At 42.5% G+C, this 15327-nt stretch overlaps 1 protein-coding gene across 5 annotated transcripts in view; it reads right to left on the reverse strand.

Annotated features, from left to right (window-relative positions):
- FN1 (fibronectin 1) overlaps positions 1-15327 on the reverse strand; it is a 70074-nt gene that overhangs the window by 15968 nt on the left and 38779 nt on the right. For 2 of the 5 annotated variants that reach the window (XM_063933161.1, XM_063933162.1), the window contains exons 23-33: positions 14179-14265; positions 13088-13279; positions 9566-9838; positions 7888-8070; positions 6864-6953; positions 4278-4547; positions 4073-4189; positions 2777-2941; positions 2537-2692; positions 2172-2285; positions 276-545 (exon numbers count right to left, since the gene is read on the reverse strand). In XM_063933161.1, coding sequence (XP_063789231.1) covers positions 276-545; positions 2172-2285; positions 2537-2692; positions 2777-2941; positions 4073-4189; positions 4278-4547; positions 6864-6953; positions 7888-8070; positions 9566-9838; positions 13088-13279; positions 14179-14265 — 1917 coding nt within the window. The remainder of the gene's footprint in view (positions 1-275; positions 546-2171; positions 2286-2536; positions 2693-2776; positions 2942-4072; positions 4190-4277; positions 4548-6863; positions 6954-7887; positions 8071-9565; positions 9839-13087; positions 13280-14178; positions 14266-15327) is intronic. The other 3 variants (XM_063933164.1, XM_063933163.1, XM_063933165.1) reach the window with 3 other exon arrangements.

Raw genomic sequence — 15327 nt, forward strand, 5'->3', positions numbered from 1 at the left:
AGAGAGAGAGAGAGAGAGAGAGAGAGAGAGAGAGAGAGAGAGAGAGAGAGAGAGAGATTCAGCGCCTGTCATTTTTCAAACACAGCCTGTGACATGGCAGTTTGGAGCGAACTGACTGGTACTCTCTCTCTATGCCTTAATACATCTCGTCGGAGGAGGAAGGAAGAAGAAGGAATATGCAGAGATAAAAGGGCAATTGGACACCAGTGAAGACATTTAATATACACGACCTATAAAAGGTGATGAAAAATGATCGTGCCATGCGCCCCAGATACCTGTACTGTGGACTCCAATCAGGGGCTTGCTCTCCATGTCATCGTGCAATGCCACGATGCTTACAGTGTACTCTGTGCCTGGCCTGAGGCCATGCAGTTCCGCAGTGTCATCATCTCCCTCTGGGGCAGGAAACAACTCTCGGATGCCATCCACGGGGCTGGAGTAGGTCACTCTGTAACCAGTAACCTGCCCCTCTGGGATTTCCCAGGCCAGTCTAATTGAATCAACACCCACTTCTGGGAATGTCAGTCCTTTGGGTCGGTCAATGTCTGTTAGGCAAATTAACCATGAAAGCAGTTAGCGGCAAAGACAAGCAGCAGAAGCGGCAGCAGGGAAAAGTGGCAACGCTTTCACAACCAGGGGGCACGGCTAATACTTTGCTCGGCCTCCTGGCAGTGAACAGGTTCCACCTTTGCTTAATCAGCTTTTTAGGATAGACATGAAAGCAGCGTTTAGAGCAAATTTGGCAAAATCTCATTTAACCCCTCCAAATCCTGATTACACTGCACAAGGTTTCCGTCCGTGTGCCGTACTTTTTCCTGTAAAGCAGGAAGACCATAAGAAATGGAGGAGTTAAATAACCTTATCATTCGGGTGCCAGAAAAGCAATCTAAGGCTGCTTAAAAAATCAATAAAACTAGAGATTAGAATCACCGACTAAATATTCGTTGCAAGCGCTCTAGAAGAGTTCAGTCAAACACGCCAGCTGTTGCTCTAAACCAGTGTATCCAGGTTCCGTCCTCGGCACCCCCCCCCCCCCCCCCCCCCCCCCCAATACACCTTTTACACCACACAAATAATCCGGCATGGACACTGTATATTGCCGGGTCGTCGCTAATCACTGTGCGGTGTGAAAGGGTCAGTCCCAAATTCCCAGGTCGCCTGACCTGGTAATTCAACCCGGGAATAAAGAAAGGTTATTCCTGGGCTTTTAACCGGGTCAGGGGCAGTGTGAACGGGTTTCCTGGGTTGATTCAACACGGTACCCGTTCACATCATAGAGAGAGGCGGTGCAGAGATGATTTCATCTCCTGGGGCCACTCCCGATGACATCACGGTCCCTGCCACCGATGGCAACCAAACCAGCAATATGCCGGGCAGCGAGTTCTCAGGGTCCAACGCCAGGTCGCACCCGGGAAGGACCAGTTTCCAATTCCCGTGTGCGGCCCAGCATTACAGATCTGAAAGCGGTGCAGGTCCGGATCTTTAGCACAGATCACTTAAATAGTCGCTGTCATTTTTATTTAAACATCTGTGCTCAAACAAGAACTGTTAGGGGGCCCTGAGGACAGTTTGGGGAACCCTACTCAAAACCTTCCAAGCTAAAGGAGGCGTCTGCAGTTCAGCAACAGCTGGCTTGTCAAACACCCAAATAGTTGATTAAATCCAGAACAGCATCAATACTGAATGCAATTAGCAGCTATATTCAATGAAGCAAAGACAAATTAGTTTGTAGAAAGCAACAGCTAGTACTAACCAGAGCTTGGACTACAGTGTAATAATTGGAGATTAGCGCACAGAAGACAGCTCAATCTATTGAGACCTGCCACACCAATGGCTTTGCCATGTAACTAGAAGCATTAGCGAGGACGTGGTTTCATTGATTAAGGCAAACTTATAAATGTATACCAGAAGGCTGGAGAGATCTCCATGTGAGGGAGGAGTGGCAATGCATGTTTCATAAGTGAATTGCACACACGTCTCAGATACTGTTTTTGGAGAACAAGGTCAGTTTCAGAAGGCTGGTCTATTATGCTCAGTATCACTGTTAAGAGAATGTCATTTTATTCCATCTGGAGGTAGCTAAATGTGGAAACCTTATCCTAGATGACAATCAAGAATATAAAAAAAAAAAAAAAAAAAAACACCCATCCCCAACAGGGAGGCAAACGTACTTGTGACAGCAGTTTCCACTAGTGGCTCACTCTCTCCATTTGCACCTTGTGCGTACACGCTCACCACATACTCAACGGTTGGCTGAAGTCCCACAATGGTCATCTCTGTTTGGTCTGTGAAAGAGCAGAGAAAGTCCATATTAGGGGCTCTTTCCCCACAGCTTAACTGCTTTGCATTTAAAAGATCACTGTATTGGTTTTGTGAAACTCAATTCCTGCACCTTTACAAAGGACCAAGAGACTAAAATGATCTACTGGCACCAGAACTTCTCCCCACTGTGAAGGACATGAGTGTCAGGCCCTCCCGTGGAGACACAGGAAGCCCATCTCTGACCAACACGCACACAAATATACTACGTACTTACCTGAAGGTACAACATGGGTAACAGTTTCTCCATAACCACTTTTGGGTACACTAGTGACCCTATAACCAGTGACTGGGCCTTGGGATGGAGTCCACTGGACGTGGATGCTTTGATCCTGAACTTCAATCACCTTCATCTCAATAGGCTGGTATACTCCTGTAGAAAGTGTAGCCACATTTAGGACATTTTACTTCAAACAGAGGTTCCAGGTCTGCAAGGTACATGCTTGACCATATCTACCTGTGGAATAAGTGATCGTGACTGGCTTGCTTGTGGCAGGACTATCTCCTCGGCCAGTTACAGCATATACAGTGATTGTGTAGTTTATGCCTGGTTTCAGATCTTTGATAGTTGCAGTGTTGACAGTCCCGGGCACTGTAAACTCCTCAACTGGACCGTGACCATCTGTATATAGAACGAGATCAAAACATAAGTTTCAGGTATATAATTTTATAAAATCAGAATAGGATATTCATGTCAGGGCAAGTCAATCAACATTGTTGTCAGCATCAGGTGCCATTTTGATGGAGTTTGAGGTGTCACAATATATCTTAACAAATGGAACTTGGTTTTTGATTATACAGTAATGTATAGGCACAATGTTAACTATTGTGGTGCATCGGGGCAATATTAAAAAGCTGGAACTGGAAGGTACCCAAGGCAGATGCAACAATCATCTCTCTGAAGTGACTGCATATATTTTGAATGTGAAGCCATTTTGGGATAGTTTATTCTTTTATACATAAATATAAACTCGCTCAGGCTTCACAAGGTTATAAATTGATAATATGTTCACTATATTCTGATAATCTGTTTGAAATCCCTTTTGTTTGTATTGTTATGGCATCCATAGAACCTTCATAAACCCTGATCTGTTTAGCTGCGATTGGATGTACAATTAGCCTACTAAATGCACCAAGATCAAGGAACCATCCCTAACAACCTTGCTGGGCAAAACTCGTTGGTGGTAGGCTCCATCTTCAGAGAGGTACGTCCACTTGGAGCACGCATCCGGAACCAGATGAAGTGCTGACTGTCCACTTTCCATCAGTTTACTAGAGGGTCCACCAAACAAGCATTAAAGACTTATATTCCTTTAAATGTATGGAGTAGTGATCTGTATGTAAATTGAATCATTTCATTTTAAGTTGCTACACTATGGAAGGCTTTGGGACTCTTCTCTTGGTTACTTTTTGGTGCCTGGTGAGATTTCAGTAACAAGGAGGGGGAGGAGGATTTACCACGCTACCTGCTCCATCCTTGGGCCAAAGTGATTGGAGGAAGAAAGCCATAAGTCTGATTATTTATAGAAGCTCATTTAGTCTTGTTTAAAGTGAGCATAGTCAAGGTTTTCCATAAACGGAGACATGACTCCTACACTACATAGCACCTTGCAGAGAGAATTATCAGTACTCATTTTTCAGTTCTCGAACAGCTTGAGATTTGCCGGAAGAGCTGCTGATTTAGTTGGTTGACTCAGTCACAATTTACAGTGCAATGAGGGCGTGTTATGTTTTAAATCTACTGTTGGCATACCTGTCTCCGAAGAAGTGATTCTATAGTAGCGCACATTAACTGCAGGTGCATCCCAGGTAATGGTGATAGAATTTGGGGAGGTAGACGACACATGTAGATCAGTTGGAACATCAGACACTAAAATTAAAAAAATAGTCTCATTAGGAGATGGAAGACTGGGACCATGGAGAAACCATCCATGGCCACCATATAAAGCCATGCATACCTGTAGCTTGTTGGCCTACAAGCGGTAAGCTCTCCTGAGGACCACTGACAGCAATGATGCTCACAACATACTCTGAGCCTGGAACAAGATTAGTAAGGGTGATAGAGTTCCGTGAAGGGGGGAGTTTCTCCTCTCTGGGTCGTCCAGCTCCACTCTCCAGCTGGTAACGGATTTTATATCCACTGATGGTTGCACGGGGAGCTATCCAGTGTACAGTGAAGGAGGTTGTTGTGATTTCAGAAAAGTCAATTCCAGATGGGGAGTCCAAGGCTATAAGAAATACACATACTTGTGTTACTATTCTTTAATTGTAATAACCAAATAAAACAGCAACTAAAATAAAAGTCCCAGTGAGGCTAAGAAAATATTTCTGAAACTTCGATTTAATGCTCTAGGTCACAGCCAGCCATTCACTGAGATTATAGCCTATCTGAACTGACCCTCTCCGGTCAGATTATGGTACCCCACTTTTTTTGCTCTCCCATCCCCCATTCTGTATGAGCCCCTTAACTGGATGGATGGCTACCTGGAATCAGAATACTCCAGTTTTGCAGAAATTTCACAAATATACTTTGCATAAAGTAGGACGCCTTTTCAAGTATAAAAGGGCAAACCTTTATGGAGGAATAACAACGACTGGGGGGATGGACACTACGCACAACCTACACTAAAGGTACACCTTTTACTATCTAACTTTTCACAACCTGCACTGCGTGAAGTTATCTTTAAGGCCAGTACTCCCTGGCCGATGTGGGAGAGATGTGTGCTGAGCGAACCGCTCAGCACAGCGCGATGTGTGCTGAGCGTACGGGGGGGGAGACGGGGGGGGGGGGGATGGATGCACGGCAGGCCAATCTAGCACCAGCCATGGGGATGCACATAGCCATCGCTGTAGGGGGTACACACGGAGCGATCAGGTCAGATTGCTTAGATTTTAAGCAGCGATCACTCTGTGAGTACCCCCCTTTACACTGCAGTTTGGGTAAAATAAACAAACATTCTCAGAAGAGAAAGAATAAAGTGGTTCATTGAATTTGGAGCAGTGGCGTGTGGTGGGGTGAGGCAGAGCCTTTCCTGTCATATTAACGTTTGTGCCAGAGTTTTTACTGTATAAAGTATATGAAAAATGCAAAGAAGATATTTCAAACATATTCTTTGTATTATTCTAATCATTTTTATAGCCAAAACTCTGGAGGAAACAGTCTATGACAGGTGAGGCAGTGCCCCCACCCTCCCTATCTTTTCCTCACAACTCTGACCAAAAATCACCAAATTTACATGAGTTTATACAGCTGCACCTTTGCATACTGCCCAGAGCAGGGACGTGCGGTGAGCTAAAAGGCTCCAGAGGCACTGGCTAGCGCCAGAGACAGATTTACACGCAATATATGAGCCAAAGCGTACATCTGGGCATTATACACAGGTGTAGTAGTATAAACTCCTGGAACTTTGGTGAGTTTTGATCAGAGATGTGCGGAAAAGATTGCCAGGTGAGGCACTGCCTCACCCGCCATAGACTTTTTACTCCAGAGTTTTGGTTATAAAAATTATTAGAATAATGCAAAGAAGATATTTCAAACATATTCTTTGTATTTTTCATATACTTTATACAGTAAAAACTCTGGCACAAACGTTAGTATAACAGGAAAGGCTCTGCCTCACCCCACCGCACGTAACTGGCCCAGAGGTACCCCTTAGCTCATATTGCATGTAAATCTGGCTCTTGTGCTAGCCAGTGCCTCCTTGCACGTTCCTGATTTGGAGTGTAACTCCTTTAAGGAGGATTGTTGTGTAATACACTGGAATGTTTTCCCAGTTTTCCCGTAAAGATTCACAATCTAGAAGTGCTCTATAAACAAAAGACGATGTAGATTGCAGCTTCAGAACACTAGACTTCTGATAGAAATGCAGGAATCTACAGCTCCCAGGAATTCAACTACCGGTTGGGAGCCAACATCCGTTATTTTGCGCTGGCAAGAGGCAGAGGGACAACCAGCTCTGTGCAAATTACAGACAGCAGCAGCTGTTGCCACATCAAAGCAATGTGTAGGCATCTGGGCACAGATTAACCCTGGATACAAATTAGACAGATTTTTATTTTATTTTTTACATTCGATTGACATAATGCAGTCTTACTAATAAGCATTCCCTTTTTAGAATTCATTTTCCATTGATAAATCCAACCCGGATTTGCCTTTACATGAAAAGTGGAACATGGGTGTCATGATTACATTTCAGTAACCAGACTGCGTTCACCTGGAGATTAGTATACTCCTACCATATTATGCAAAGAGCTACATTTACCTATGGAATGATCCACATGGTAAGTCTAACTGGCACATATACTGTCCAAGATATAAGAGGCATAGCGGTGCATTGATGGTTCAAACTTATCTACACAGAAAGGATTGTGCTCGAACAGTTATTTTACAGTATATAAAAAAAAAAAAAAAAAAACCCAACAACAAACAAAAAAAAAAAAAAAAAAAAAAAGGCTTATACTGGCCATGCTGCAAGATATTAATTTATAATCCATTTTGTTCGGAAACAGGTAAGCTGGAAGAGCCGACAGATGAGAATACTCACTAGTCCTTTGTACATCAGTAAGTTCAGTGCTCTCCCTTTCTTCATAAACAGAGTAGACATTAACCCGATACTCCGTAAATGGCAAAAGATCTACAAAGGGAAACCATAGATATATATATGCTTGTATTTTAATATTTATATTTATTACGTTTATATTATGCAGCATGTTGTAGATTATATGTTATCATTCACATCAATCCCTGCCACAGTGAAGCCTACGGCAGGATTTCCCAAACTTGGTCCTCAGTCCTGGTTTTAAGGCTAGCCATGTTTAAGCACAAGCAACTTAATTAGTATCTCAGCCAATTTGGTTTAAAAATCTGTGATTAAGCATGGATATCCTTAAAACCTGGACTGCTATGGTGCCTTGAGGACCGAGTTTGGGAATCCTTGGTCTAAGGGATAGATTAAGCTGCTGCTTTCGCAACCCATTGCTTTTCAGATGGTCTGGCCTCAACATTTAAAGAGACACTAATATGATGCGCAAAACACGCCAGTCCTTGTAATTAATATTAAATGCAAATTTCAAGTTTGGAGGTCAAAGCCTCAGTTATAAAAAAAAAAATATACAAAAATAGTACCCCTAAATTCTCTACCACTCATAGTAGGGTTAGTTTACCCTGAAGACCATTTCCCCAGTGGGAGAGAACATGAAAACCCCAAAAAGGGACTCAAATGTCCTGGTCCATATAGCCCCATTGCAACAGCAATGAGGGTGGTTTCAAAGCAAGCAGTGGGGTGGAAATAAAAATTCAGCACAGAAGTCTGGGGGAACAATGCAACAATTTCTCCCGTTTCTAGTGGCTAACCCCACATGTTCAAAGGTCCACCACCAGGGAGAATAAAAAGAGTAATCTAAAAGCATTCAAATATACAAATGTTAAACTTGCTAAAAGGAACGTTAAATATGAAACAGATCATAGAACATTTATATAGAACCAGGTCTCATATTAATGACCTAAACAAGCCATCATGTGTTAGGGTCACCCAGTAATATCCATTTCTATACCAGTTCCAGTCTTACTTGTTAGAACAACCATATTGTCTGTTGGGGATATGGTCAGTTCGGTAACATCATCTGGCTTCTTCACGGGGAAATAGCGCACAAGGAAACTGGACAGTTCCATAGATGTAGGTGGAGCCCAAGTGATGCGCATACTGTCCGAGCGAACATTGGTGAAACGCAAGTTTGTTGGTGGTGGAACAGCTAAAAAAGGACAACAGTGAAATAGAATGTTACATTAAGTTAATATTCCAGACAATATCCATGCACAATTCAATACATGCATAGACACAGCAAAGTATGGTAGTCCAACAGGAAACCTACTGTAGTAGTCAAATGAAACTGCAGTAAAAAGTGCCAAACTACGCTATATAAAGCTACTTTGGTAGAACATGTTAGGTCATATCTTAAACCAATCCTTGAGTCAGGGCAGCTAAGTAGGATTACAACAAAGTGAGCTGTTCTAGGACCTACTTTTTGGTGAACACCTGATCTATATGAATGTACTTAATGGTTTCAATTTAGCCACTCAACTCATCAAGCTATAGAATTTAATTATTTTTTTATTTATAGACACAAGAGATGGAAATGGTTTTGTGATGATCTAATGAATGGACAAAGATCTCGTTTAGAAATAGTGTTCTGAGCTCCAGGTATTTAGACATCTGGCATTCCTACTTTGTACTTGGGAAATGGGACAGTAAGACCTCATTAATGAACTCACATGATCAACTGAGATTTAAGGGATTAAAGGTCAGGGAAGCCTACGATTAGCAAAGCTGTCTGAACATGGATATATGGGATCATTTAAGAACCACGGTTTGTGAAGCTTGTGAGAAGGTTTTTGGGTGACGCAACTGGGGGATAACTAGTTACCATACAACCAGATATAGTACACATTTTAAATTAAAATCATCATATGCAAATTCAGTATTCCAAAATAGGTTTGTATATATACACACACACACTATAGCTTGCATTTAGAGTAACACAAATACTCTATGCAGTTAAATACTTTATCCAGAAGACAGCAGCTAGCATTATTCCAAAGAGAGGCATGCACGGCAGAGAATGGACAGCGCTGCAAGCAAGTCACCAGCAGCAACACTTGTGCAAGACACGTAAAGGGCTATAATTTGTACAAGTGTTGGCAGCCTATGAATAATCAAAATTTTACAATTTTAAACTTTTTTTTTAAATTTAAATTGGTGGAAGACCACACAAAGTCTTAATTTCAAGACACTGTATAAGCATTCTGAAATTTGCTAGGCACAGCAATCAGATGACCGTAGCATAAGATAACAGCTTTCTTTAGGAGCTTCTTTTATATACCATGCTCTGGATAATAGGTTTATCTATAGGGCGATTGAAAAGTCGCAGTACACCCTTTCGTTTCAAAAACTGTACAGTAAATGGGAAAACGGACTTCGATTTAAGATGGCCGATTTCAAGATGGCACCCATATTCTGTACATACTCTAAAAAGATAGCCCACCTCACCCATACCTTACTGGAGTATTCAGTTTCACCATTTCCTGCACAGTTTTTGAAACAAAAGGGTTTACTGCGACTTTTGAATCACCCTGTATAACCAGGCCCCCTGATACCAAGTGATGAGCCCGAATTACTGAGCCTCTCCTGCTGGTGAACACCTACAGCGCAGTCCCACCTCTATGAAGTGGCAAAGATTGTACAATCACCCGTCTGTTGCACGATTGTGGTCGGCGCACTCTCTCCACCATTAATGAGCGTTATCACGCTGATCTCGTAGTCAATGCCGGGCTCCAGTCCTGATACCCTGTAATACCCCTGTGAGGGGTGCACAAACTCCTCGTAGACGGGGACAGACTCTCCTGCAGCAACCACCGTGATTCGGTAGCCGATAATGGTGGTGGAATTAAGCGGCGTCCACCTCAGATCAATGCTCGAATCGGTTACGTCGACAAACTTTAGGTCAGTGAGCTGGGGGATCTCTGGCAGGGCGACGCAAGGAAGCAAGGAGTATGGAGCAGGGGGGGGGGAGGAAGCAAAGCATGTCAATTAAGGTTTGCACAATCACCGGTAATTACGAGAAAGCAACACAAAATTAAAAGCACTTGATACTCAAAGTGTGTCTGATTGAATTAACACGAGTGGAATTGATGATTTACTGCGAACAGATTGGCAAAGCTTGCCGAGAGTTCCCATGCAGTGAACAGCTGCCACCAATGTGCCCGGTTAGCAATTGGTATCGTAGAATCGGTTATCAATTGACATCTTGCTGCAATTTGTAGCCCATGTCATGTTCAGTTTGGCAGGACAGAAGGCTTCGAATGATGGTTTCGAGTAGAACCTTCTCCTACACATTGTGAAGGCAGCCCTTCCGTAGGGGATAGATAAGTATATTGACATTCATAGCGTTAAAAAGAGAAGAAGGAGACAGCAGTATGATACCAAGATGCCGACATGGCTGTAATGTGACGTAGGGAAGCACAACTGTGGCAGTTCTAGGAATTTAAAGCAGTCATTGAGAGGATGCTTTACATCACATTACGGCCATGTTGGCATGCTGGGTCGACATACCACTGCCCCCCCTTCTCCCCATCTACATTCTCAATGTAGATAAGCCAACTATATCCCTACTGAAGGGCTAAACCAATATTCAGCCTGTACTAAACGCTTAGGAGTATTGGTGCAGTTCCCAAATATTGGTTCCTCCACTGAGAAAGTAGGTATTTTATCAATTAACCAACATGGTAAAATACTGACATTTTGTAGACCCCTTCAAACAGGATGAACCGTCCTCTGCACAGGCTGTGGAATAGCTATGACCATTACCCATAGTCACTGCAATACTTCTGTGCATCAACCTTAATATACATTAAAATCTCAATAGGAACTGCACTGGGACTTGCAGGTCAAGGGCTGACAGTGGTAATATCCTCTAGCCCAGGGGTAGGCAAAAGGTGGGCCCTCCAGATGCTAGGGAACTACAACTCCCAGCATGCCCCATTACAAACTTCTAATCAGAGCATGTCAAAAATGTGTCAGGGAATGCTGGTAGGTGTAGTTCCACAGCAACTGAAGTGCCCATGCTGCAGCTAAAACTGCTGGTTACCTTTTTCAAGATCTATCCTTACTCATCTCTAATATAGTATTGTAGCACGTTCCAAAACTTTTTTTTTTTATATGTTATGTTGTACATGTACACAATGCAGATTAAAAACATCCCGTTTGTTGAAGAACAAAAAAAATAAAAAAAATCTATATTATAATAGAAAATAAATAATTAAAAAAATAATAATAAAATAAGTGTGTGTGTGTGTGTGTGTGTGTGTGTGTGTGTGTGTGTGTATTTCTGCAGAGGTTATGTTGTATCATTTGCAGGTAGATTTGTATTGTACATATTAGTACAAATAGAACAGCTATTCTGCCTCTGCCAAGCAAGTTGCGTAAAGCACTAGGATTGCAGCAGATGAGGGATTATCTCTTAGGGTTAAAAAAATAAAAAATCCAGACACACGTTGGCACATTTCAGTTTGCAGAAACGCAGCAGCAAGGATTAGTAAGGTACATCTTTTTTAACAGTAAACGTCAATTTTTACCTAAAAAAAACAAAAACCATTTTAGGAAACCTGCCCCCTTCCCAACTAGGACACACAGAGCTCCCCTGCAGTTCAGGAGAACCCTCAACCTGTCTCCCCAGCACTGTAACGTATATAATCCAACAGTGAACTGTCAAGGAGAGCCAGCCCCAAAAGCGCTACAATTAGTTTAGATCAGAGCTGCAGGATCAAACCAATCAGCATCTTGTTAGGTACTGACACAGCTCATACCAGTATGTCAACGCAGAGAGAAGCCATTATAGAGCTTGCAGGGTTATTTCTTTAACTACAGGGCCCATCTAATTACCACCACCCTCAAAACATACAGGGAAAAATTGTGGGATAAACGCTACAGTGACCATTACATGTAAATTTCATAACATTGATGAACGAGAATCTAGGAGACATTACACAGTCACACCAAAGAGAGACTACACAGTGGCACAATAAGATACAGCGCCACCTTCTGTCCCTCCTGTAGAATTTCTCAAATAATGCTTAGCCTGTAGCCGTTCTACTACCAATACTTATCAACTAGAATCCACCTTTCTAAGCAAGCAGGATTGCATCTATAGCTGCGGGCTCGAAGGCTCACTGTCCTCGCCACAGGACCTTTTCCCACTCTATGGGTGTCGTGGACACCCACGAGTGGGAAAAGTCATGTTTTGCTGTGATTCCAGCTGGCGGCATTGCTGGCCGTCAGGATTCTGGTGTCGGTATTCCGACAGCCGGCACACTGAACAGATCCCATAGCAAGGGTTGTCAACAAGCGACACTCCAGCTGCTGTGGGACTACACATCCCAGCATGTTCTGCCATCAGGGCCTGCTAAAATGGGCAGAGCATGCTGCGATTTGTAGTTCAACGGTAGCTGTAGGGCTGCTGATTGCCCACCCCTGATCTATAGACGTCGGGATTCCAGCGTCGGTATCCTGACCGCTGTAATACAGTCAGTTGGCACATTGAACGGATCCCATAGCAAGGGTTAGCAACAAGTGACCCTCCAACTGCTGTGGGACTACAGATCCCTGCATGTACTGCCATCAGGGACTGCTAAAATGGGCAGGGCATGCTGCGATGTGTAGTGCAACAGAAGCTGTAGAGCCGCAGATTGCCCACCCCTGATCTATAGACGGATGCACTACATTTTATCAAGTAATCTATAAAAGATTGCTTGCTCACAGGAATATAGAAAAGCCACCCCTCTACAAAGACTATAAACCCAGGAACATTGTAGTTTGGATAAAATAGGGGCTTAGAACTGTAAAGGGGGCAGGGGGAGGTTAGGTCTGATGAATAAGACGTGCTCATTTGTGCAAGGCAGATAGTCTCTGTAAGACATGTTATATGCTTTGAGAGCTTTGATACTGCATCAGTCTATTATTAGAAAGTGACTATGGTCAGTATAGATGCATAGTGCAGATACAACATATTTTAAGCAAAATGAGAAAGCACTGAGCAAAAAACGATGAAGTAAAAAAGACATTTGTTAATATCTGACAGACTTAGGACCAGGACGAGTTTCATGTTAGGAGCTGCAGTAAACAGACCATCAATACCAAGGGCTATTCATAAGTAATTATAGAGTAGATAAATAAAAAAACATTTTTTTTTTTTTGACAGGGCAGTGCATGATTACCTTGCGTGATTATCTTAGACAGGGGTGTACTCTCGTCATCTCCTTTAACTGCGTATACGCTGATATTATATTCCACACCAGGACTCAGACTCTCAAAAATGAAGGAAGCCTGACTAGCGTCAACGTCTTCCTCGGTGGGAAATCCCAGCAGCCTGTCTGTGGGTGTGGAGGTTATTCTATACCCTGTAACTCCTGGAAAGAAGATTGGGTACATATTGTAGATCATGTTTTCCAAGCAATCATATAAGGACGTCTGGCAACTCTGCTCTTTTCTCAGTAACATTGATCAGCCCTGCACACCAAACGCCTCACCAGCTATCACTATACTATAGGTTCCTACACCACAAGCTTCAGGTGACCTGTACGTGGTTTCCATTCAGTTTTAGGTTAGCCACTTAACTGGCAATTTTTTTCTCCAAAAACTGCTCATAAATGGTCAGGTTTTTTTTGGTGAATTAGGTCAAGATCATTTACTTAAATATCTAAAATGATTGAAAAATATATATATATATATATATATATATATATATATATATATATATATATATATATATATATATATATATATATATATATATATATATATATATATATTTTTTTTTTTAAACATTGGAACACTGCATTCCCCATCGGCCCATGGGGGCTGAGGGGGTCCTGCCGTGCTGACCGGTGATTGGCAGCACAGCAGCCACTCAGGGAGGGCGCAGGGATGCAATGGGACCAGGAGGTCTCTGTGGCTGGCAGCTGCTAGAAGAATATCTTCCGGCTTCTGGCCACCCTGTGTTTACGACCGGTCACACTGTTTTCAAAGGGATCAGATAACATACAGACTAGTGTGGTTGCAAATGATGCAACCAGCCAGGCAAGTGGTTAAATACATTTATAAAGAATCTATGATCATAGTCGCAAGCAAAGTGGCTGTAGTTGTGGTCATCCGTGGAAAGCAGATGTACTACCTTACACTAATGCAAGCATCTATTCAACTAATGCAGGGGTTTCACACAGAAACCAAAGATCTGGGGGTCTAAAAATAAGCCCCACAGTGCACAAAATTAACACAGGAGTGCAACTGCTGAAACTAAACCCATTACCTGGAGATGTACTTTTGTCCCAAAAGATTTTCAGAGTGACAGAATCTGGGTTTTTGACCAGGCGCAGGTTGGTTGGAGGGGAGAGCACTGGAACACATTAAAGAGACCGTTAACATTAACATGTGAAGAGACTCTAAAGAAAAGTAATAAAGCACCAAAACCCAATGTGAAGCAATACGAATAACGAAACACGCCACCAGAAGCTCAGCATTACCTGGACCCAATAGGCATACACATTTATTTAAAAGCACCAACATGAACATTTTGCCGAAATAACTTCTCAACCAGAAGAAATGTCCAGTTGCGATTCCCTGCAGTAAACCAGGACGATGGGGGAATCAGAGATCCCCAGGCAGTGGGGAGAGACGCAAAGAACTTTACAGATGGCCAAGCTCCTCCACCTTTATACTGGCACGGAGTTGGGGGACGGACTATTGCACTAGTACATGCCGATCATAAACAAGGGGCTGATCAGAGCTGGTCCCTGGCAGCGGATCACAGATCACACTCTATCGGGGGTACAAAGCACTGCAGACACTGAAGCTCCAGGACACCATCACAGTCACAGAGATCCAGCTATGAGAGTATCCATGACTCCCCTCAACTTTTTTTCACTGGAGGCTTATATTTAATGCCTACTTTAGGAATATGTTACAATGACTGCAGATTCATTCATTCATTATTTCCTTAAGCCAATGGTCATCAGGCTTGATTATAAATCACACCAACAATTTGACTATAATTGAGGAGTCCGACTATTATTGATAACCGCAGAAAGTATTTTACCATCACCAAATAGATTGTTACAGTACCATAAACCACGCAACTTTCCCAAGTACATGCATATAACATAACTACACAGGCAACATTAGAAGACTTTTCTTCGACTTTTGAGTACAGTGTGATACCTGCAATATTGATATACAGTAATTATACAGCGATTACCCGTTTATTAATACACCTTATTTTATTTAGATTATAAATCATGATCATAACATTTGTTTTAGAAGTTTTACGTGACTCAAGCATGGGTTATTCGACTGACCAAGTAGAGCGTGGATTTTTTTTTTTTTAAACTAACTTATTTGTTCAACGAAACTGTAAAAAGCCACATCTTTACTTATTTAGATATATTTGGGTCAGTTACAG

Source organism: Pseudophryne corroboree, chromosome 7, assembly GCF_028390025.1.
Source record: "Pseudophryne corroboree isolate aPseCor3 chromosome 7, aPseCor3.hap2, whole genome shotgun sequence".
In the NCBI taxonomy this organism is placed as follows: domain Eukaryota; kingdom Metazoa; phylum Chordata; class Amphibia; order Anura; family Myobatrachidae; genus Pseudophryne; species Pseudophryne corroboree.